At 30.8% G+C, this 25,941-nt stretch overlaps 1 protein-coding gene across 1 annotated transcript; it reads right to left on the bottom strand.

Annotated features, from left to right (window-relative positions):
* Positions 1-5,417: 5,417 nt before the first annotated feature.
* LOC126840792 (leucine-rich repeat-containing protein 23-like) lies at positions 5,418-19,609 on the bottom strand. Its single transcript, XM_050576740.1, has 8 exons — positions 19,574-19,609; positions 19,342-19,521; positions 17,847-17,986; positions 16,448-16,628; positions 16,192-16,270; positions 6,110-6,282; positions 5,870-6,006; positions 5,418-5,697 (listed from the first exon to the last, which is right to left on the bottom strand). The coding sequence occupies exons 1-8, from the start codon at positions 19,607-19,609 to the stop codon at positions 5,418-5,420; spliced, it is 1,206 nt and encodes a 401-aa protein (XP_050432697.1).
* Positions 19,610-25,941: the final 6,332 nt, after the last annotated feature.

Consider the following 25,941-nt stretch of genomic DNA (forward strand, 5'->3'; position numbering starts at 1 on the left):
GTAGTGTAAATTGGATTTACAATTTCTGTGTTCTTTGATTAAACCACAATATACAATTATATTTCTATGTAATATGATAAAATTAATAGCGTACCTACACTGTGTAGCTGTTTAAAATATTATTATAAACTGATGCAGGAAACATTTCGAATTATCATATTATTTAAAATTGAAAAACAAATTACAAAGTGAAACACATACTTCATCAGCAGTGTAATGTAGTTGCCATCACGGCTACTGTCTTCATTACATCTAAACGATATATATAGAGAGAGAGAGAGAATTTTAATTTAGTTTGATTTAAACTTACTTTTTTTGGCCACAAACAGTTGATAACATTATAAAATCAATAACACTGTCCTGTAATCTATGTGTATTTTTCTGTTATATATTATTGTGTCCTTGTACATTTTTAAGATGTAATGATATTGTAAATGTTACTTAGAAAATACCATAGTATGGTAGTCACTATCTTCTAATATCGGATTCTACTGTATTTACTTAGTTAATGTTTTAGCAGCTATATTTATCTTTTATCTTCAAAACTGTGTGGTCCCAGAGACACTTTTGGTAATTATTGTGTTTATATATAAGGGCATAGCAGTATATTATAACAGTACAGCACACAAACAGTAAGGCAGACTGAACACCTATGGGCAACTGGATAGATTTAATCTATCTAGTATGTGTTTTATTTTTTAAAGACTATACGATACTATTGTTATGGTGACTTTATACTATAACTATTGATTTGTTGTAGAACTTTATTTTTTATTACAATCTATCATTTAATTCAGGAGATTAAGGCGATCGTTAAGATTAGCAACAATGTAGTAATTTATTGGTTTTACATCAGGTCTTTTTTTTTACAGTTTTGTAGTGTTTTATAGTTGTACTGGTTGTGACTTATGACCGAAGCCATGTTTATAAATAAAAAAATATTTTGTACTTTGTTTTCACTCATTTAGTTTTAAAAAATAAGTATACAGTTAGTAAATAGACTAGGGTGTTAAAACAATAAGTTTAATGCAGAAAATATCCTCTCCGCTCAGATTTTTTATATTATTATTTCTGAGAGAACGGTAAAGCTTTTTTTTTCGAATTCATATGTATTAGTACGACTTTACTTTTTGAAAAGCACATAAAATATATCGACCACACATGGTATTATTTTGTTGGCAATAAATCTTGTTTAAAGCTTTAAATGTCTAATACAAGCACTTGTTCCGACGTGTTAAAAAAACAGACAGTAATGCGGTATATATATATATATATTTTTTTTTTTTTTTTCGTCAATATTTAAGTGGCCATAAAATGTCTGATGAATAATACATAAATACTTAAGTTCTATCGATGGACAGAAAAGATATACACTGTATTGTGACTTAAGCTGTTATCGTAAAACTTTGACATTTCTTCAGTACTTACTTTATATTATGATGTTCACAAATACCTTTTTAATATATATATATATATATATATATATATATTGGACAGTAGTAAGATAATACTTGACACTTACTCAAAATTGCACACAGCAAAAAAAAAAAGAATACAGATATTATACTAGTTCAAGATTAGTCCATAAAATATTGCAATGCAGACCATAACATTTCTTATCAAAACATCGAATTTAATCACAATTGGATGAAAATGTATAAATATATATAAATGTTATTTATGGATGTACCAAGATCAAGTATCTTAATATATCAATGGCCATTTCCGACTATAACAATAATAATAGCGTAGATTGGTTTACACCTAATGGAAATTAAGGCGTTACTGTTGCAACCAAATACACGTTTGTGGTATACAACACCTATATATTTGGCTAGGTCTGTAAGGGGTTTGCATGTGGTCTATACTTAAAGAGTATAATAATAATATTTGAGAAAAAAGAGGTTTTAATAAATTTCGACCATGTCAATTAAATAACCGGTTAATTTGTATAAGCTTCGAGGAGTTATTTTTAATTTAAATCATTTTTTATGAGTCGAAGGCGTTTCGGTTTATTTTACACCAAAAAGTCAGACAACATTTAGACTACATTGGATGGTCCAAATTCAATTCTGTAAAGAGATTCGAGTTCTTCGGGTATTCTACTATTGTAAATTAAATTTGTCATTTTTTCAATATTAAATCTCAATTTTTTTACATGAAAAAAGCCAAAAATCTGCTTCCTACATAACCTAGTAAAGTTGCCAAAGATCACATCTTTTTTCACTGTTTAGGGGCAAAACAGTTTCAAGATAATTGGTTTATATATATTTGATGTCTAGATTGAAAGTATAACCGTTGTAATATTTTTCAAAAACAATAAAGTCTCAAAATGTGGGACCAGATTCGTGCAAGATCGACAATTAATAAGCTTAGTGTCGGTCGGTAAACAGACCTCGGTGTAAATCTTGCGCATCTCGGTATTAAATTGTGGAAAACACGATATTTATCAAGCGGTCTGTGTTGTATATAGCCCATTTAATATATTTAACCGCCTGGTCTGGCAAAGTCATTGTTTAACCAACCGGGGCAGAAATCATTGTCGCCCCTTTTCCAGCATGTTATGCCGCATAGCAGACCCATTATCGACCCATTTAGTCTATTTAGATTCTGATTTAGAATATCTGCTCTTCTGTATAGATAAACAATAAAAAAAAAAAAAAGGTAGCAATAAATTTCTAACTTTGTTGTTTAAACGGGTTTTTTTTACCATATTGTTCGGAATAGGAAAATAACAAAACACCGACTAGTCTAGCTAAAAAAACAATGGGTATTATATGGCCGCAAGAATATATACTTATACATATATTATCATTACAGCCTCCTGGTCGTACATAGTTAACCTTTAGCCGTACGGTATGTACAGGTACATATAGTATGTATATATACAGGGTGATCCAACTAACGTAAGACACTCATTTTCTCTGAAAATATGTAGTATATTTATTTATAAAGTCATAACTAATGAACAAATAAATGAAAGTTCAAACATATTTTTAAAACATTTTTTCTACAAATTTATGTAATTAAAAACATATGCTGTCGAAAAAATCCCCCTTTTTGGCTTATGTAAGGATCCGTGATAAACATTTTCAAATGTCTCACCCTGTATATATTCCATGTACTGTAAGACAGTTAAACACGTGTAGACCATATAAGACACACGGTAAACGCCTTTTGTCCATTATCTCACACTCTGGCCACGTACCGAAGAAAACGATGGCGAACCGTTTTTATATTATTTTTTTATTTTTTTAGAATTTTTGTCTCTGTACAAGCGGGGACCGATTTGCTCACACCGAAAGTTTTTAAATAATCGATAAGTACAAGCTATATATAGGTATAGCCGTGACTCTCTAAGCCATACGGTATTCCGCCCACGTCCGTTTGCCGGCAAAAGTCAGAAATCCTTTATTTCATTTTTGTATTTCTGTGTGTATGCGGTTTTTCTCTTTTAACGTTTCTAAGCCGGATGGATACGGCCATAGGGGCTATATATATATATATATATACAATATAATTTACCCCTATAACGCACAGGACGCCACAAACAACAATGTATATATTTTTTGGCCTTGTTGAGTTTTTTAAGAGTTTGTATTACTTATTTTTTATCGATTCCAAACACGCAAAAGCTCTTATATATAAATATATTAAAAAAAAACTATCTACCACCGGTTAGCAGCTTAACGAACCGTACACGTTGAATGATACATGATAAACACAGCAATGTTTACAAGTCTCATTATAATATTACATCTACATATAGTTGAAGACAATGTGTCATTTTTATACGTCATACACATTATGTCCACAACAATTAGGTATTTTCAGAGTTAACCCCTTCGATTGGTTAGTTTTTAACTACCAAAGTGCAATTCGCAGTAGAAATAATTTGTAAACATTTAAATATTTGATAAATGAACCCATCAGTCTCCATGTCGATCAAAAGGTATGATATCACAGGATATCCATCTGAATAATATTGTTGTTGTGGTTTTTCTCTTAAAACTCAAACGCCAACTAAGCGAGCAACGCGTTGTTATAATTCAAAGCTTTTTGTTTTTTCTCGGTTCAGACATTTTACAAACACAGCACGATTGTCTTCGTTTTCCGCCTTATCTATAGGAGTTGAGTATTCCGTTCTCGGCTTCCTATTTTCTGGTTTTTCTTTATACAATAGATGTATATACATCCACTAGAAGAAACGTGTAATGCACTATGTCTGAATACAGTATTAGACTCCCAATCATGTTTGCCCTCCTCCCCTTAAACATTTACTTTTCTTTATTTATAGTACAAACTCTCTTGTACGCGCCAGACAAAGAATGGTTACAAAAACTGGAAATTGTTTTAAACGGGTTTATTGTTCCATTTTCGTATCTACGGTCCAATAAACGTTATATTTGAATATCTTTACTAAATGACAATATAGACACTGGGGAAGGTACTTGATTTTGTGTGTGTGTGATGAAGTACATTTTATCCGCTTATAGAGTGTAGAAAATAATCTTGCAAACTTCCATGCATCAAAGTGTATTGACCATAGTTTATCGGTCTCTCGGGAGCCACTGAGTGATCAATCATTATCATAAATTTGTTATATTATATTATATTCGCCGACGTCGAAACTTTGGTATAAGCATTATAATATAATTCACAACATCTCCAAGTTGGTTAGTTTTTGGTCACTAAGATGGCAATTTTCATACAAAAACTAATTGGATTTTTGAAACATAATATATATGATATTGAAAATATGCCTATGGCTAAAACAATTGTCGTTTAAAGCGTTTTCATGATATTTTAGCTTTAGTGCTTGATAACTGAGAGATGGTATTGGTACTTTGTCGGATTAAGTATAGGTAGATGAAATCAAATTTTTCACCCTCAAAACCGGAAAAACCCAGTATATTAAACAGCACAGTCCTGAGCCAGTACAGTATTAATCGGCATAGAAGAAGTTAGCAAAGCAACTGTTAAATCTTAATGTGATCATCATTGTTCATGATCAAAACGCTTTAATGATAACCTGCGAATAACATAAATCCAGCACGGTATAATGCAGTGCAGTATCCCTGGGTGTTAATTTACATAAAATGCAAAATAAAAAAAGTACTTGTCCAAGTCCAAGTGTTAATATTTAGGTACGGCTGTTGATTTCCGGCACCCGGATAAAGTCCATTGCCATTGTGCTAAAAGGTCGAAACTTTTGATTGTGCGCAACGGTTAATTCACCAAGTTATACTCTATTTCACCCCTTCTGAAACTAATCATGCCACGCCAATTACACCACCGCATACCTTAAAGCCGTTCAATTTAAACTTTTGCCCAAATACGGGTATAATATTATCTTATATTTAACAGTAAACACAATAAAGTCACGCGTATTTTGATTGTTATTTTCTAGACAACAGCTACTGTGCTAAGTTAAGAAGGTACTCTTCTTCGTCTTCCGCCTGCTCGTTATACTCTTCTTCCGAACTCTTGTCCATATAAGTGACTTCCATCACTTCGGATTCGGTCACCATTTCTTTGTCAAGGCGTTTCAACCACGGTAGTATTCTTATCACGTCCAACCTGATTCCCGGTTTCTGGTCGTCGTCGTTGAAACCGTTAGATTTCACCACCAATGTTTCCAACGATTCCAGGCATTTCAACTTTTTTATTTCATGCACATTGGCTATAAGGTTCTCTCTATAATCGCAAACGACAGAGAGCAATGTAAACCTAATAGTACCTATTACCTAAGACATTTTTTGGGGGGGGGGGGGGGTTGACTCTGAACTAGTAACATTTCTTAGATACCATTGACATGTCAGCTAATGCAAATTTAGTTGGATTTAGATTGTAGCTTTTTAATATTTACCTGATGTTTAAATATGTCAAATTTTTCATCTTATCGGTAAAGCCGTTCAAATTCGATATGCAGTTACACCGAAGATGCAATCGTTTCAAGTTCACTAATCCTTCTATGCCCTTTAGAGTAACAATCTTATTGCTCCTCTATAAGAACATTATAATGACAAAATGTGTGTTATACCGCCAGTTGAATAGGTATATGTTTGTGAATCACTTTGAACAAGAAAAAACAAATTACTATACTTACCAAGTACAATATGCGTAACTTGGTCGACACTAACGAAATGTTTTCCATTGACGTTAAGGTATTCTTACAAATCGATAGCGCTATGAGTTTGGGGCAATCAATTCCATTGAAATAACCTTCCTTGAAACTTGTATCATCCTCTGGTTTCTTAACTATGGTGGTTATGTGATTTTCTAAAACATGAATCATAAACTTTATAGTTACATTTTTGAAAAAGATCATATAATTAAAACATTTGAGTTTTACTTTGCTATTCTACCAATTACTACAACAATGGTTATTTAGTACAATATTACAAAAAAGAAAATTATATATAAATAAATGTAGTAAACAATTTAATATTTATTAGAATACTTCAAATTGTTAATGGCCAAAAATAACTTTAAATATGATTATCTTATTATTAAAGTAAGACTTTTAAGCACTTATTTCTATATTCACTTACAGTATAAACTATTATTTTTAAACATTTAAGTCTTATGATTAAAATTTAGGCAAGTGCCTAATATTAATAAATAAGGTCCTTTGATAAAATGCATATATAATCTAAGTTTCTTGTTGAAAGTGATAGCAATGAATACTGACAGATGGCGTGGCATATATGGCTAAACTAATCAGTCTACGGTATTCATGTTCAGTCGTTGATTTTTTAAAAAAAAAATGTTGTCGTTTTATTTAGAGAAAAAAAACCATATAATATGTGTTTATTCTTGTAAATAAAGACATTTAAAAAAAATAAGTACAGACAAAAAATGATTGGTAGTATAAAGTTTGCCTGTATAATACTATAACGGTTATGTTTTATTAAAAAATAGAGCAGACATTAAGTATGAAATAATGAATTATAATTGTTTAGTAAAAATCATAACAAGTTTAAATTATGTAAGTTATTTTTACCTAAACATATAATATACTCTTTTGATGGTAAAAATACAATACTTTAGGTAAGTAATTATATTAAATAATATATACATTTAATAAATTGTATATTTTCTCAAGTCATTTATTATTTTTAAATGCCGTGCACATTATAATATAAAAAGTAATTATATAGTAAATCTAGCTTTTTTTTTGAGGGGGGGGGTGGAGGAGAGGCAAATTTCATATATTTATCATTCGATTAAATCAACGAATTTGTCGTTTTAAATATTACTGTAATAACTAATAAAACAGATTAAATTATTAGTTTTTCGTTTACAGTTGTAAGGGAAATTTTCATAAATAAAACTTAACAAGACATTTTTCAAAATTCGATTTTGTTGAATTGTGACTAAAATATGTCGTAGGTGTTCTTATAAATAAAAAAAAAATACTAGTCTAATATTGCCTAAAGCCATTATATGTATTTTATATTGCTTTCGACTTTCAAGTAAAATAAATACAATGCTTATTAATATTTTAAAAGAAAATCAATAAAATGGATTGTTTATATAACTCGTCGTAATACTGTTGAAAAAAAATAAAATAATTATTTATTGCAAAATGTAACTTAAAATTATTATTAGGTAAGCAGTCGATATAAACTTGGTGTATTTGACTTTATTTGTTAAACTTGCGTTACGCAACCGTGTTACTTATTTCGCAGAATTATATAATTTTAAAAACTACAAACATAAATATATTGGATTTTTTTAAAAGCACGTTGTTTCATAATTGTATAAATTGTACAACAATAATCACAGTGTACCTCATGAACTGTTGGGATTTCTTTTATTCTATTCCAAAAGTGTTTGTAAATCTTATTTTTCAGCTGGGAGCATACAAAAATATTTTTTACCATATAAGAAGATTCACATAAAATGGCCTACCCACATAAGCGTGCAATCCTTTGTAATGCAGTTAAACATATTAAATCTAGCATATACCTACACATCATATTATTATTATTATTACCCTTGTACGGTCGGGTCCGTTATATGGTTCTGCACGAGTACCCTCCTCTATACAATGATAATAATAATATTATCCACGCATATTATTATTGAAAAAACAAATTCGAATTCACCCCGTTTGCCGGCTATTTAAATTCGCATAAACCGAAGCGGTTGGGGTAACAAATGAAAAATGTAAAAAAAAAGGAGAGTGTGCACCTGGAATAGCCCCCCGCAGGGATCCAAATCGTCGGATCGTTAATATTTATCAACGATCGATATCGTTTCCGTGGGATTGATCCGACGGTATATAGGAAGGATACATTAGTAGGTTATATATTGTCATGGATCCAGGACAATGTTAATTAATAATCGAAATAGAACCCATCTTTATTGTGTCATTATAAATATTCCAAACGGATCGACCGAGTACTGTGAACCATATTATATACATTTATTACATATTATAATACGGTTTAAGAGTAGTGCCGGGTTTACCATATAGGTGTCCCCGGCAAAAAGGGTTAGGTGCCAAAATTTCAGTTTCCAGTTCAACACCCACCAAAAGCATAAGAGATTTCCGTACTCGGCAAAGATGGTTTCGATAGCCGAGTGATTGATGATGGCGGCGGTGCAAAAAAAAAATACCGACCGAGGGATACCAGGTGGCGTGGATTGGGAAAGACAAAAAAAAAGAAAAGAAACAATGACATTATCGAAATTTCGGCGAGTGATTGATAATGAAAATTCACGTCGATTTAGTCGAACCGGCATAATATTTTTCCAAACCCACCAACTCTAATGAAACGCGGCTCTATCTTTTTTTTTTTTCAGCAATAACAATGATATAATCGATTCGTACGACAGCCGAGAATATTAACATGATAATATTATCCTCGATAATTACCTCGAATAAAAATATATCCATATTGGCTTCAGATGATTGAAAAACGTGCTACGACGTTACATGATATTTCACCACAACTATTATTAAATACACTCTTAACATAATGTTTGTAGTGATAAGAATTATTTCTATTGTTATACTCAAGACAGGTAAGACATAATAATATTATCTAAATTACAAAATACAATAAATTATGATATTAGTTAACGATTCATTTAAATTTAACATCTGGTTAAATTAAGTAAGTTTTACCATAATATTATTACTATTAAATTCTCTTTGTTAAGTTAACAAAACGGTTAGTTGGGTTACCAAAGCGGTTATTTTGATACCAACGTTCTCGTTGGTTACCGCGAAATGTGACAACTGATAAGTGATAATATTATAGTCAAATCTCAATTAGTAATGTATAATTCGATATACGGCATTTTAACAATCTGATTAACTTTTTAACAATCTGATTAACTTGACAATCGTTCTAACAACGTGTTAAGAAGGCTAACAAATCTCGATGTAACCCAATTTTCACTAACTAATTGTTTAATATAATTAACATCAAGTTACTAGTTGCTGAAATCGGCTGATTTCAGCCGATTTCGTTACGTGATAACGTACCGTCATATCAGAGATATATATTATAAACTAGATTGCTAAGTTGTACTATGCCGCCAATAGAGATAATTGAATAATTACCATTTTCCGTCATCTTTGTGGGAATTAGAACCTTATCACATGTTTACTGTTACTGTTATCACCACTTATAACAATTACAATTGAAGCCAGAATTTTTAGTCTGTTCTGACTTACTTCCGACCTAGCAAACTAAATTTCGATTTTCGCTTAATTATTTTGATATTTACATAATATTTTAATGGTATTTATTGGTAAAAGTTTATATTATAGTGATGGGAATCTGAAAATCCGGATTTTCACAAAAAGCGCAATTTAAGCCACTTAAAAATCTTTTATAAGTATTAAAATATATGTTTACTATATAAAACATTGTACCCAAGTAAAATATTTTTAACGAAAATGTAAATAATAAAACACAACACCGAAAAGATAAATTGCTTTTGGATTTCGGATTTGTTGAAATCCGAAAATCCCAAAGCAGTTTATAGTCAAAGTTAAACTGTATTTTTATTTAATTTTCATCAAAACACTTTACTTGGGTATACAGCTTTATATAGTGATACTATTTAATACTTATAACATTTTTTATTCTAACTTAAATAGCGTTTTTATGTGAAAATCCGGATTTTCAGATTGTCATCAATAGTTTACACAGGTTTTATATTTTGTGGACAACAGTGTAAAATGTAAATTATTTAGATTAAATTACGCATTTTTTTACTTATCAGTTCTCATAATATATCACATGTTTTAAGGGGACTATGAACACTTTTGGTATTTTATTCCTTTACTAAGAGACCTGAGCTAATGAAATGTTTTTGTTGGGATAGTACACTCATATTTTATTTATGTAAATTAAGATCCCAAGTCAATCCAATTAAATACCTAAACCACTCAAGTTAAAGAGTGCCGCCATTGGGCGGCTGCATTTATTCATGTGTATCCAAGTCATTGTATTATTTCCGCTTACGGACTTATTGTAATATAATAATTACAGATTGTTTGTTTTACCAATAAAATGTTAAAAAAAAAAAATATTTTATTTACTAAGTCTAAAGGTTGAAAATATACATGTGTAGGTACATTTTTTATGCGGATTTTGTAATTTTTACCATGAATCATAAATACACTAAGGATAGTATAATTTACCAATGGTTGTGTATTGTAATTTGTACGAGTCTAAAAAAGTATAATAATATATTCACTGATTTTTGTGTTTCATTAGCAATACCTATCTTTGATGTCGATAATTGCAAACAACAATACAAAACACGTCCATTGTGTGTATGTGTTTATAATAATAATATGAGGGGTTCCTTGCCTTTTTTTTGTCTAATGGCCAAACACGAGCACGTACTCGAGATGTATAATAGGGTAAAAAGGGCGGATCGCATAAGCAGTTATATAGACTTTAATAGTACTCTAGGCCTGAACACTATGAACGGTTTCGATTTTCACATAATTCTCCCCATGGCGCTGAAAACACTAGGCAATCGTTTCTAGTGGAAAGAATAACACAATAAAAAAAAATGCCTATACCTAATCGTTACTGTGCGTTAGAGTTGTGCACAGTAAAAAGAAAATAAATGAATAAATGAAAGGGAAAAAAATGTCGAAGAACTTGCCCCGAATAAAATAATATTTGATAAATGATGTACAGAGCTTAACCCCTTCAGAGACTCGCATAAGGAAAATAATAAAAAACGAATGCGTGAAAGAGCATATAAAACGACAAATATGAAAAAAAAAAAAAATACCGTAGAAAAATTCTGACGTTTTTGTAAGAAAAATGAACCCGACGCTTTTCAAAAAGAGTATTTTAAAACATTAATTCTACACCGTAAGCACCCCCCCGTGGGAGATAAATGTTGTTTTGGTCCCTTGAAATCGTACATTGTATAAACATGTGTACACCACCGGCTCTTATCATTAAGAAACTTTTTTTTATATTTCTTTTGTCCATTAAACAGTCATTGTTGCGTGTAAGCCGTAACCGCCGTATTTTGTTTAATCCACATTAACAATGTTCACCTTTGCCAAAAAAAATCTTATTCCAATACACATTCTGTACATATTTTATACACATCAAATACCAACAACTGTCGTGTGAATTATAATACCATTTCATAGATAATCACAATCGCCAACTACTTCAGCAAATTATAAACTGTAAAGTGCATTAAATTGCACTTTCGGTTTCACCGCAAGTATTATTAAATACACTCTTAACAATATGTTTGTTGTTACAATTCATTTAAAATTAACATCCGGTTAAATTAAGTTAGTTTTACCATAACATTATTATTATTAAATTCTATTTGTTAAGTTAACAGAAAGGTTAGTTGGGTTACCAAAGCGGTTACCTTGATTTCAACGTTCTCATTGGTTATCACGAAATGTGATAACTGATAAGAGATAATATTATAATTTTATAATCAAATCTCAATTAGTAATGTATAATTTGATCTACGACATTTTAACATGCTAATTTACTTTTTAACAAGCTGATTAACATAATAATCGTTTTAACAACATGTTAAAGAAGGCTAACAAATCTCGATGAAACCCAATTTCCACTTACTAATTGATAAGTATAATTAACAGTAAGTTAAATACATTGAATTAAATGATAAAGTATTAGATATAACATGCTAGGATATTATTTTCTTAAAAATTAAGTATGAAAATATTGGTCAAAAGACTTAAAACGTAAATAGACATTTAACTATCAACTTTTGATAATAAAAAACGAGATGGGATAAAAGAAATTATTACTTATTATAAAAATGTATTACATTTTTGGTAAAGTCTAAACCAGAAGTACATTATTAGAACGGTAAAATTGTATTTTTTAACGGAAGACTGTGACCGCTTTTATGTCAAAATTCTGTTATGTATATATTTATTTGCCAATTTATGTATTGCGCTTGACTGTCGGTAATGACGTTTGCTTATGTACATTCGTTGTAAAAAATTTTAAGTAATATATTTTTTTGGGAAAACTCGAGCAATCAACACATAACACTGGGATTGGCCTAAGGAGACTTTATCATTATTGTACATTACTCAGGAAACGTCTTCTTTTTTTTTTGTTTTAATTAAAAATATATAAATTAACGCAAACCCATTTTTTAAAAATTCGTCAATTGAAAATGAAAAAAAAAACATAGATTTATTTGGTATAATATAGACAGTTTTGTCTTGAACAATTAATTTTAATTAATTTCTAAAAAGTATTAGTTTTATTTTTAATTAAACCGATTGAGGGGGAGGGGGGGTGTAACAACTAGATAGGATTTGGTTTTTAATTAAATACAATTGACTTAATCTTATAAAGAACACCGTTAAGAAACGTAATAAGATTTTAAACAGTTTTTTTTTCAAAAGCTAGGTTTTGTAACCTTATAGCTGTAACAATAATAATAACAAATAAACACGTTTACACACTTTACACACGACTTAACGACAACGGCCAAGGAGCTGCTGCTGTAACCCACGTCTAACGTTTAATTTTTGTTAAACTGACATGTGTTAAATTTACAAGTGTTGTTGCTCAGTCGTGGTTTTATATTCAGGTAACTACCAGTATACTGGTTAACGAATAAATGGTATCAGCAGTACCAGAGTTAATATTGTTATCATACAGGGTCTTATCAATGATAAACTGATAACGCACATTTCCATTATCACCACTTTAACGCAACACATAGATAAGAAACTATACATACCTTTTTATGCGGCGATAAATGACACTGTAATTTAATAACTAGTGATAAAGTACATTTTTAACAACAGATCAAATTCAAAACACGGTTTATGCGACAGAATTCATTTTAACTCCAGTTGAACCTGAACGAGCTGTTTATCTCTGTGTAAATATTTGGAGTGCAACCCGGCAATAAGAATAATAATAACAATAAACATAGTCTACTGGTGTTTCGGCGGTTTCCTTAAGGTAAGTATGTGTGTGTATTGGGTAAACGTGTGCAAGTCGTTAGCACGGTTGATCCTGGGTTGTTTTTTAATTTTTCTCGGTGGTTTTTTCTTGTATTATTATACTCTGTTGACCCCGGCGACTTGTTACACGTCGTAAACACGACAGAAAACGACCCCCTCCCCCACGCCGCCCACCAACAGCTGTCTGTCAATTTGCAGGCGACACATATCATATACTTACCCTTCTTAAGTCCTCTTTTTAACTTGGCCGGTTGCTTTATCTAAACGAGATGGGACCGGCGGCGTCGTCACGTGTTAATCATTTAAACGCGCGCACCGGTAGGTTTTTTTTATTTATTTTACATTAGTATTATATATATTTTTTTTTAATTTTACCATTACTGGATACGCACTTCATTTTTTTGTAGTTTTTAATACCAAAAATATGCGTCCGGGTAAAACAACGGCGGTTAGGTCCGAAAATAGAACCGACGAGGAAGTCTTCACACGCGTTAAGTGACGACGACACGTCTTAACGTCATGTAAAGTCACAGAGCGACTTTAGGGGTGGTCGAAAACCGCAAAAAAAAATCCACGAAAATTACGTGTAAAGTGGTTGGCTCTAAGTAACTACTAATGATAATATGTTCTGGCGTTAATTATTGTAAATGTGGTGTAACTCCAAATTGTTTAAAATATACATATTTTTGCTTAAAACCAAAAAATGTTCCTAACAGGCTAATCGCATATTATCTTAATGCCGGGTTGCACTAAATATTTACACAGAGATAAACTCGTTTAACTCGGGTTAAAATAAATTCTGTTGCATAAACCATGTTTTAAATTTTATCTGTTGTTCAAAATGTACTTTATCACGAGTTAAATTACAGGGTCATTTATCGCTGTGTAAATATTTATTTATAGTTTCTTATCAATGTTTTGCGTTAAAGTGGTGATAATGTAAATGTGCGTTATCAGTTTATCATTGATTAGACCCTGTATGATAACAATATTAACTCTGGTACTGCTGATACCATTTATTCGATAACCAGTATTCTGGTAATAACCTGAACATAAAACAACATTTTTAAATACCACCAAATGGTATTTTTTACCACTTGGTGGTTTAAAACAATAATTGTATGTGCTGAAGAAAATAAGATAATCTTAATTAGGATTAAACGAAAACAAATCCATAAATTGTTAATATTTTGTTTCAATAAAGGTGAAACAGTAGCATTGTAGTATTTACACTATACAACAAGTATAGTGTAAATATGTCGGTGAACTGCATTTTATCGAAGTGACAAACTATACTGGTTAAAATTTGTCATATCAGAGTTTATGTACAACTTATAAGTCTAACTTTTGAGTCAGGCAACAAAAGAAAACTTAGTACATAAAAATACGGTTTTTGCAGCATAAATAAGCATTGAAAAGATGAAATGCAGCGTTGCTGTAGAGGATTTATTCTGAGGGGGGAAATAATTCCCTTGGCACCCGTTGACAAGCGATATGTCTTTTGTATACTATGGCACATTGTATTTGTGCCAAAAAAATAAAACTGCAATGTGTGAACTTACTATCCACATGAATATGTTGCGAAATAAAGTATAAGACAATTCGCTAAAACTTTTTTCAAACGTAACATTGTATTATACTTACAATAGTACAATAATTATTACGGCGCTGACCTATTTAACGTTATATTTTTCAACATAGATTGATTTGTAGACTTAAACAATGAGGCAGCTTTTATACTAATGTATCTGTGAACTCTGATAATTTGACTTTTCGCTTTTAACAGTACTACTATGTGTGTGGATTAAAGTGGTGATAATGGAAATGTGAGTTATCAGCTTATCATTGATGAGACATTGTATGATAATAATATTAACTCTGGTACTGCTGATTACATTTTTTCGATAACCAGTATACTGGTAATAACCTGAATATAAAACTGGAAATTAAATAAATTGAGCAACACTCGAAAAATTGTACTCATGTCAATTTAACAAAAGAAAAAGTTAAACAAAAGTTAGTTTATAAATAAATATTATTATTGGTAAATAATTTACCAATAGATAACGACAAGTTTTGTGCAACGGGCAACCGGGCATTAGTGTTTTTTAAGTACAGTTGGTACGCCCACACCGTTCGGAATACAATAATTATGGAGACAAGCATTGTTGCCAAAATCAAGAAAAAATTCAATTAAAAAATCGTGCTTAATGTTAATGTAAAATAAAAAATCATCTAGCCTTGTACCGTTATATTATACTATATGATACACGACGAAGGTAATGTAAAATTATTGTTAGAATACAAAAAAAAAATAAAAAATAAAACCCGCGCAATTTATAAACTATATAATATACAACGAAAATATTATACTCGGTGGATATGACATATCTTCTATTATTACACCTGTTGGTAATTGAATGCTTCCAATAAATCGCGCACCGTGCAAGGATAAAGGACGTGCTTACATATATGTATATATACAGGGGGGACAATAGACTAATATGTTACATTGCTCGTGTGACACTTGACCGTCTCGCTGGCCAAAGATGGTGATTTTTTCTTGATAAATTACGCTTTATAAAAAAAAATGTATATAAATAAATACATAATATCATCTTATATGTCGTTATACACGCATCGTTTGCGTTTCTATATACTTATAAAATATATTATTTAAAAAAAAAAGAAAAGAACTACACCCCGTGTCTTACCGTTCAACGACAGACACTCCAACGACGGTTGCTTGAGACCAGAAAGCGACGACACCCTGTTAAAATTTAGGGTCAAAACCTACGGATAAAAGGAATATTATATTATGATACGAAAATATTATCTCTTGGCGTTGTCACGAAAATAAAATAACGTTATTAATGACAAAAAATGCAGATTAACGATAATGGTAGCTTGTCATATCACACACACACACACAAGTCCATTATATTATATTATACTATATAAATATCTCACCTTTAAATAAGGCATAGAAGTCAAATGAAGCGATTCGACTGAATTGTGGTCAGCGTATATGATCAACGCGTTTTCTAAACCTTTGAGTACGTCCAACGCTTCCAAATCCAAATAGTTGCACGACACGTTTACGAACGACAAAAACTTAAACGACGGTATTACTTCAATGTTGGTGAGTTCTCTAAAAAAAACCACCGTTATTTGGTTTTTTTAATGAATAAAATTACAATATTTACCCTTTACAATAATATATTATAAGTGACATTCGTAAAAAAAATATACATAAATATATACATAACAGAATTTTGACATAAAAGCGGTCACAGTCTTCAAAACCTAACTTTTGAAAAAAACTGTTTAAAATCTTATTACGTTTCTTAACGGTGTTCTTTATAAGATTAAGTCAATTGTATTTAATTAAAAACCAAATCCTATCTAGTTGTTACACCCCCCCTCCCCCTCAATCGGTTTAATTAAAAATAAAACTAATACTTTTTAGAAATTAATTAAAATTAATTGTTCAAGACAAAACTGTCTATATTATACCAAATAAATCTATGTTTTTTTTTTCATTTTCAATTGACGAATTTTTAAAAAATGGGTTTGCGTTAATTTATATATTTTTAATTAAAACAAAAAAAAAAGAAGACGTTTCCTGAGTAATGTACAATAATGATAAAGTCTCCTTAGGCCAATCCCAGTGTTATGTGTTGATTGCTCGAGTTTTCCCAAAAAAATATATTACTTAAAATTTTTTACAACGAATGTACATAAGCAAACGTCATTACCGACAGTCAAGCGCAATACATAAATTGGCAAATAAATATATACATAACAGAATTTTGACATAAAAGCGGTCACAGTCTTCCGTTAAAAAATACAATTTTACCGTTCTAATAATGTACTTCTGGTTTAGACTTTACCAAAAATGTAATACATTTTTATAATAAGTAATAATTTCTTTTATCCCATCTCGTTTTTTATTATCAAAAGTTGATAGTTAAATGTCTATTTACGTTTTAAGTCTTTTGACCAATATTTTCATACTTAATTTTTAAGAAAATAATATCCTAGCATGTTATATCTAATACTTTATCATTTAATTCAATGTATTTAACTTACTGTTAATTATACTTATCAATTAGTAAGTGGAAATTGGGTTTCATCGAGATTTGTTAGCCTTCTTTAACATGTTGTTAAAACGATTATTATGTTAATCAGCTTGTTAAAAAGTAAATTAGCATGTTAAAATGTCGTAGATCAAATTATACATTACTAATTGAGATTTGATTATAAAATTATAATATTATCTCTTATCAGTTATCACATTTCGCGGTAACCAACCGAGTGTATTTAATAATAGTCGTGAAAATAATAGAAAACTGTGTCGTTGATTTACCTGCAAACGGCATCGATTTGAAGAAAGGCATAATCGAACGATCCGGCCACTTGACCAATCCTAGTAAGACACTTGCCGGCTTCTTCAACTGTCAGAACACATTTGGGCAAAGCATCTTCGTCCACTAGCGATTTCTTATTCTGCGCACCGAAACGTATAAGAATAATGTTTTATTCAAATTATTGAATCAATCCTACTATTAAAGTGGTTGTTAACTATCATTACTATGTCAATTATTTGAGGCTTATTAGAACAATGGCCCAATTTTGAGTTTTGGTTTTTTCTTAGAGACACTTAAAACTTTTTTTCTGGGTACAATTGTTTTTAACGAAAACTTTATAACTTCGCTTAATTTATTACCACTCAATGGGTTGATTTAATTTATAAAATATTAATTTAGCCAAAGGAATTTTTGAAAAGGTGTAAATTTGGGCCTTTGTTCTTATAAAAACTTTTAAAATTAAACGTTTATATTTATACCTATTTACACTTGGTCTGTGTATTAAAATAAAAGTGTCATACAGAAAACAATATTAACTTTGAGAATATTACAACATTTAAAAGTAGTTATCATAATATTTTACTTTGTAAGACTTTATTAATCACAGTTGTACTTTGGTTTATAAAACATAACACTTATTCAGCCGGTTTCACCAACAGTTATTAAATACACTCTTAACATAATGCTAGTAAACAGTTTAAATATATTTGACATCTGGTTAAATTAAGTAAGTTTCACCATAATATTATTACTATTAAATTCTATTTGTTAAGTCAACTAAATGTTAGTTGGGTTACCAAAGCGGTTACCTCGATTCCAACGTTCTCATTGGTTATCACGAAATATGATAACTGATAAGAGATAATATTATAATTTTATATTTAAATCTCAATTAGTAATGTATAATTTGATCTACGACATTTTAACATGCTAATTTACTTTTTAAGAAGCTGATTAACATAATAATCGTTTTAACAACATGTTAAAGAAGGCTAACAAATCTCGATGAAACCCAATTTCCACTTACTAATTGATAAGTATAATTAACAGTAAGTTGAATACATTGAATTAAATGATTAAGTATTAGATATAACATGCTAGGATATGCAACTGATAACTGATAATTGATAGTATTATAATCAAATTTCAATTTGTAATGTATAATTCGTTCTACGACATTTTAACATGCCAATTAACTTTTTAACAAGTTGATTGACTTAACAATCATTTAACAACATGTTAAGAAGGATAACAAATCTCGATGAAACCCAATTTTCACTAATTAATGGTTAATTAAATATAATTAACAATAAGTTAAATTCTTAACAAATGTTGGTGAAATCGGCTGATTATGCTCTTTTTCTAGTAAAATAAAATTATGTTTTGTTCCAATACACTACCACAAAAAGGTCATTTTTATAAGAAAAAAACCAATTTAGACATAATAAGTGTCTCAACTATTTGACTATACACTTTTTTAAATTTTTCGCATGCATGGTATCTTTTGTATTCGTCGTAAACGCATTCTTCTTCGTATTCACCTTCATACCATTCCTTGGCGTCCGGAAACATCTCGCTGATAACAGCTGAACCTCCATCGGTGAAGTCCTCTTCTCGTTCTGGCACAGTGCTGTTGTCTTTTTTCCGATTAAGTCTATACTTTTTTGGCAATGCCTGTGAACAAGTATCACCTCAATATATCTACCTACTCAATAATATTGCATACTTTTACATTGCTCACATCTCCACCAGCTCGATCCATGATTGTAATTTGTAAAACTGTGATTTATCAACAACAACGTAGGAAAGAAAAAATATTTTATGCAAAACGAATACACAGTTAAGTGACTCCTCGACTGTTGCCTTGGATATAAATCAATTAATTTTGAAAACATGTTTCTTATAGTGGAAGTGTGTGTTGGTTTGCATATTATTATTATGTATGATTAGTATATTATACGGTTTCCGTTACACGTTTTTTTCTTCTTCTTAACGCTTTGTCGCAACCGAAATAGACTCAAGAAAAACGACCAAGGGATGTGTTTACTTACTATGTGCAGGTCGTTGGTCTCTTGCTAAACCCTTTCTGGCGTACATTGGGAGAACGGGATTTCGAAAATACAGGGAGTTATATTTTTAAAATTTATTACCGGAGAGAGAGAGAGAGATGTAAAAAGTATATACAAGAAACCCGATATGTTACACAGTGTGGTGTACTAAAAAATATGACGTTTTTCCATATTACGCCAGATGCACTACTTCACATTTTTTTTGTGTGTGTGTGTCTAGTTATGAGTGTTTTTTCTCTTTAATTTTAATTTAAACTTTTACTCGTTACGATCAAGATGTTAACTCTCTCTCCAGAAAAATACTAATAATACTTATCGTTCATATTACACGAGAAATATTACTATGCGGTGAAAAATGTCAACCGGCTTTTTTTTTATTAATTTGTCATTTCCTAATCCCGTTTCTGTCGTCATTCTAGATTACAGTACAGACCACACAATTCTGTAACTCTCAAACTGCGTGTTCCAAATCACAGAAACATAATGGACAAATTTTGATAACTGACAATGTAAACATTGTAAACTATTATTAAATACACTCTTAACATAATGTTTGTTGTCACAATTCATTTAAATTTAACATCCGGTTAAATTAAGTAAGTTTTACCAAAACGTTATTATTATTAAATTCCAATTGTTAAATTAACAAAAAGGTTAGTTGGGTTACTAAAGCGGTTACCTTGATACCAACGTTCTCGTTGGTTATCACGGAAAGTGATAACTGATAAGTGATAATATTATAATCAAATCTTAATTAGTAATGTATAATTCGTACGATGGCACTTTAACATGCCAATTAATTTTTTAACAAGCTGATTAACAAATCTCGATGAAACCCAATTTTCACTAACTAGTTGTTAAATATAATTAAAAATAAGTAAAATTCTTAACAAATGTTGGTGAAATCGGCTGATTATATTATGTCTTTGGTTTCACTCTGAAAAGTCTTGTGCATTTTTTAAACGTTTATCGATACGAAGGTTATAAAACAAAATGTTGTAAGCCCTATATTTGTGTCATAAACATAATTGAAACGACAATACACAATTAGCTTTCCGTTTAAAACTGTAAACGTCAATAATGTATAGGCGTGTGAGATGGAAAATGCATGATGGCATTTTATCGTTCGGGAATCTTCGGTTCGTTGTTGTATAATTAATTTTTTATTAACAAAAAAAAATGTCCGTAGTGCATCGAAATTTATGTATAGCTGACAACGGTTATGATTGTACGAATGATAATAGTATAATAATTATTGCAATCATAATAAGCAGCCGTAACGATTGCTTGATATTACTACTTAGTTGTGATAGTAAACATATATTGTATAAAGGCCACAAGGTGACAAGACTGTGGATTGTTTTTTTTTTTTTTAGTCCGTATGTCTTATGTATAATAAAATCTAAGTTATACGTATGTATTTAATAATATGTATAAATATATTTTTATGGATGTCAATGCACAATGCGTGTGCGCGTTTAAAAAGGTGAGAGAGAGAGATAATTGGATTTTAGATTTGTGCAGTAAAAACGTATATACACCGAGTTCCAGATGATGATGATGGGGGGAGACGGGAATGGCCTATAGAGGAAATAATAAGAAAATATTCGCATGAAATCGGTGTCTAGACTTGGCAAACGACTTTGGAAGCGATTCACAATTGTAAATCATGTGCCAACTCGGACAATCAAAATCGTGCGAAAGAAAGACAAAAACGATAAAACCCCGAAGAGGTAATGTAATGACGGTCGACGAGAGAAAATGGCGTTTGAGAGAAAAAAAATACACAACACAAGTAGGTACATAATATTCCTATTTAAATTAAGATTTAATTTCAGATAGCACATAACAACAACAGTACAGTAGACACGAGCCACAAACATGCCTTTGCCGTTTTCCCCAAGAAAATTACATCAAGGTGGTGTAAGTATGCAAAACCATAATAATATTATGTTCATCCTTAGCTGATGTTTTAATTTTATGCAAAAAAACCTATTACCGTAATTTTTTTCATGGCCAATCTTAGAAATAGAAAACTACTTGAAAAGTTTTCACCCTACTAAAGAGTGTAGATACTTAAGAGTGCTGCAATTGAATTTTAATGGTTCTAAAATCATATTTTTACTAGCCACAGTACTTCGTTATCCCCTTTTTTTTTATACAGGGAAGGTTATAATATTTATATTAGATCTATTAGTCACTTATGTCTACTTATGTCTTAATTATGTTCACTATCAATACATCAACATTTTCTCTGAACTATTGAACGACGGTTATTTCTAATACAACAATTAAATGTGAAAACATAATGGCTCGTTAAAAAAAGTCACGTTTGTCTCTATAGCAAACTTTTACAGAAGAGTTTCAACTGAAACGGTTTTCTTAAAAATGAAAACTCTCCAGACATAATACCGGTACAGTAGAGTTTCCAAGAAAATTGTTCTTGACTTTTTTGTCATTAAATTGATATATATAAGTTTTGTATTGACTTATAACCGCAATGTCATTATGTTTTCCGTCCCACAAGTTTCGATACTATAATACAGTTTTATTGCTTTTACTTTTGAAGAAAGATATTTACAGCCAACAGCATCGGTATCGATTGAGTTCGACGTCTACAAGAACAGTACTTTATTGTAATAGTCATTTTATTATCGAGAACAATATACAGTATTAAAAGCAAAAATGGCAATTAAACTTAAGACCTAAGGCGATTGCATGCGGTCTGTACTTAAGGAGTTTTTATATAGACAATATTTAAGAAAAAAAAGAGGTTCTGATAAATTTCGACCATGTCAATTAATTTAACCTATTAAAGTTGCCAAAGAACATAATATCTTTACAAAATTGAAATGGGACCGTCCCGAGTAATAGAAATTTCGACGGAACCCCTCATATCGCATTTTACGACCAAATCATGTTGGCCACACTGTTCAATTTTAATTTACCCGGGTAATCGACTGGTGGGCTGAGATTTATGGATAAAATCAATAGATAATTAATTATTAAAATCACAGTCTATACGAAAACAGATAGCTCATTCGGCATGTAAACAAAAAACCAAGACGTCACGTGACCAAAATGAAATCAGTGTGACCACAGATATGAGTATAACATTTCGTGTAATGTGTTTCGTTATAGTAAATAGAAGTTATAATTTAAATCTTATGGTTGATAAGAAGTTAATAACTGTACAATAAACTATACTAATCCATGCGGCTACACTGATACCCTTATCAGCGCAGCCCTTATGATTTTAAACATTTTTGTTTTGTTCTGTGCTAAAAATCGAATAATTGATTGTTCATTGTTATAATGTCACTGAACGGTAATTGAAACTGATTTTAAAACGAGAAGAATGAGCTGAACGATGTGTTAATGCGACGATATTTTGTTAGAATTTAGATGGTGAAAAAAAAACAAAATATTCTATTATATTATTTTAAATAAAGGCTCAGCTTTGCAGTATTTCCAGGCAGGTATGTACTCTCTCTCTCTCTCTCTGATACTGATTTGTACCACAATGCGATAATTTTTGTCCGGCGACAGTGTATCTGTGTAGCCTCCGGACAAGTCTGAGTGTTAGGTTTCGTCAGCTGTGGTTGCAGGCCATTTTGCACACACAAACGCTGCTTTTGTCACCGTCGCCGCCGCCTTCGCTGGAACAATCGAGGCGCCAAATCTGTACACAAAAAACGTTTGGCGCCAAAACCGAATTAAACCATAATATTATACGAAATGAATGATTTGTAATTTTGTAAACCAAAATCTTAACAACACCGCGGGAAAAACGGTCCCACGCCAAAGACACGACGTCGGTGACACCGGCAGTTGCACCGGCATCACCAGCGGTGCTATGACTGCTCTTTATCTGGGTCAAATACTATACCTATACAATAATACCAACTACTACTGTTATTATTTTACATTATTATACCACCGCAATGACAATTATAAAATATTAATGCCCGGTCGCACCAAACTTGTTGTTATCTATTGGTAAATTATTTATCACCGTTATAAAATTAGTAACTTTTGTTAAACTTTATCTTTTGTTAAATTAACATGTGTTGCTAAAACGTTGTTTTATATTCAGATTATTACCAGTGTACTGGTTATCGAATAAATGGTATCAGCAGTATCAGAGTTAATATTATTATTATTACACAGGTTCTTATCAATGATAAACTGATAACGCACATTTCCATTATCACCACTTTAACGCAAAACATTGATAAGAAACTATAAATAAATTTTTACACAGCGATAAATGACCATAATATTTAACTCGTGATAAAGTACATTTTTAACAACAAATCAAATTTAAATCATGGTTTATGCAACAGAATTTATTTTAACCCCAGTTAAACGAGTTTACCTCTATTTGGTGCAACCCGGCTTACTCTGTAATAGAAATCATTTTTGTGTCGAATTTCAAGTGTAATCTAATGATTTTTTTAAGGTTTTTTATTTGTAATAATTTGCGTCCATTAACACGTACCTATAGACAACACAATAGACATTCAAATATCAACTTGTATACAATTCTAACAAAATGCATTTAAAGATACAACGACGGCCGTTGAATGATAATAAACAAACTGATGATAAGGCTATACTGGTGTAACGACATACTTGACGACCATTAGGATTAAACATATGTTTTAAATAAATGTATGTATTCATTATATTGTATAGGTACCTACTTATATTTTTTATTCACTTTAAATAACAGCTGTACCATGCATAAAATTCGCATTTATCACATAGCTTTATAACATTACTGCGGTTGAATGGTTCAAAAATATCCTAAACTTAACAAGTTTCCCGGGGGGAGGACCAGCGTGACGAAAAATGTCAGTTTTTTTTCTGTAAGGTAGTAAGATAAAAAAAAATCTGCGGGTTTTAAATCAGTCGTGCAAGGGTTGTAGAGTTTCCCACGGCAAAAGGGGTTAACTCTACTCGGCGCATTGGACGACATGTGTTTTACTTGCTGTACACCTTGTTTGTACGTGTGACATAATATTGTAATACATATATTTGTGGACCACATTTTGTGTGTTGCACAAGGCTGCTGTTCGGTTACAAGGGTGTGCAGCACTTGGTTATTGATGTTGTGATACGTTGTGTAAACGCGTTTACATAAAAACGTTTTTTCCCCATTATTGTCGCGCCTCGATGATAAATCGTGACGGATTAAAATAAATTTTTTTATTTTTTTTTTTTTGCCCTCAGACCAGAGTAATTGTTGGTACTCAATCAACGATCAGCGAAGATCATTTGTACAAAAATATGCAAGGATAATAAAACTAGGTCAAATCGCGTATGCTGCACGAACCTTAAAGCGGTTTTTGTTGCTACGACACCGCATCGAAGCGACTGGATTTAAAAACATATTTTTATTGTAAAAATCCCTTTTAGGACTTAAAGGAAAAACACACACAATCGGCCGGTTTCACCAACTATTGTTAAATACACTCTTAACACAATGTTAGTTAACAATTCATTTAACTTTAACATCCGGTTAAATAAAATAAGTTTCCCCATAACATTATTATTGTTTAATTCTATTTGTTAAGTAAACAAAACGTTAGTTGGGTTACCAAAGCGGTTACCTCGATTCCAACGTTCTCATTGGTTATCAAGATATTATGTGATAACTGATAAGTGATTGTATCATTTAACTTGTCAGTTTGTTATTATTTGACATTTTATACTACTTTCTTTTAACGTTTCGGTTAAATAAATAATTTATGTATAATTTTTTAACACATTGTTTAGATACCTTTCTAAAAATAGTTTGTCATCAAAGTCATTAAAATATTTTTTTCTATTTGAAGGCCTAAAAAAAAGTAGGTAGTGATAAGAATTATTTCCATTGTTATACTCAAGACAGGCAAGACATAAAAATATTATCTAAATTACAAAATAAAATAAATTATGATATTTTCACCTGTAATGCAAATCTGTTCCATTCCTTTTTATCTACCTACATAAAATAACTTATGCTTACCTAAAAAAGGGT

Source organism: Adelges cooleyi, unplaced genomic scaffold (genome assembly GCF_023614345.1).
Source record: "Adelges cooleyi isolate 19-005CV unplaced genomic scaffold, UGA_ACOO_1.1 ACOO_flye_CR_arks_rails_tigmint_CR_PRNA_108, whole genome shotgun sequence".
Classification (NCBI taxonomy): Eukaryota; Metazoa; Arthropoda; class Insecta; order Hemiptera; family Adelgidae; genus Adelges; species Adelges cooleyi.

Bases quoted from the DNA above. Each gene is read 5' to 3' on its own strand.
- LOC126840792 (XM_050576740.1), bottom strand. From the start codon at position 19,609: ATGGATCGAGCTGGTGGAGATGTGAGCAATGTAAAA. The intron at 19,522-19,573 runs GTATGCAATATT...ACTTGTTCACAG, and splicing joins GAGATGTGAGCAATGTAAAA to GCATTGCCAAAAAAGTATAG. The intron at 16,629-17,846 runs GTAAATCAACGA...GGTTTTTTTTAG, and splicing joins CAAATCGATGCCGTTTGCAG to AGAACTCACCAACATTGAAG.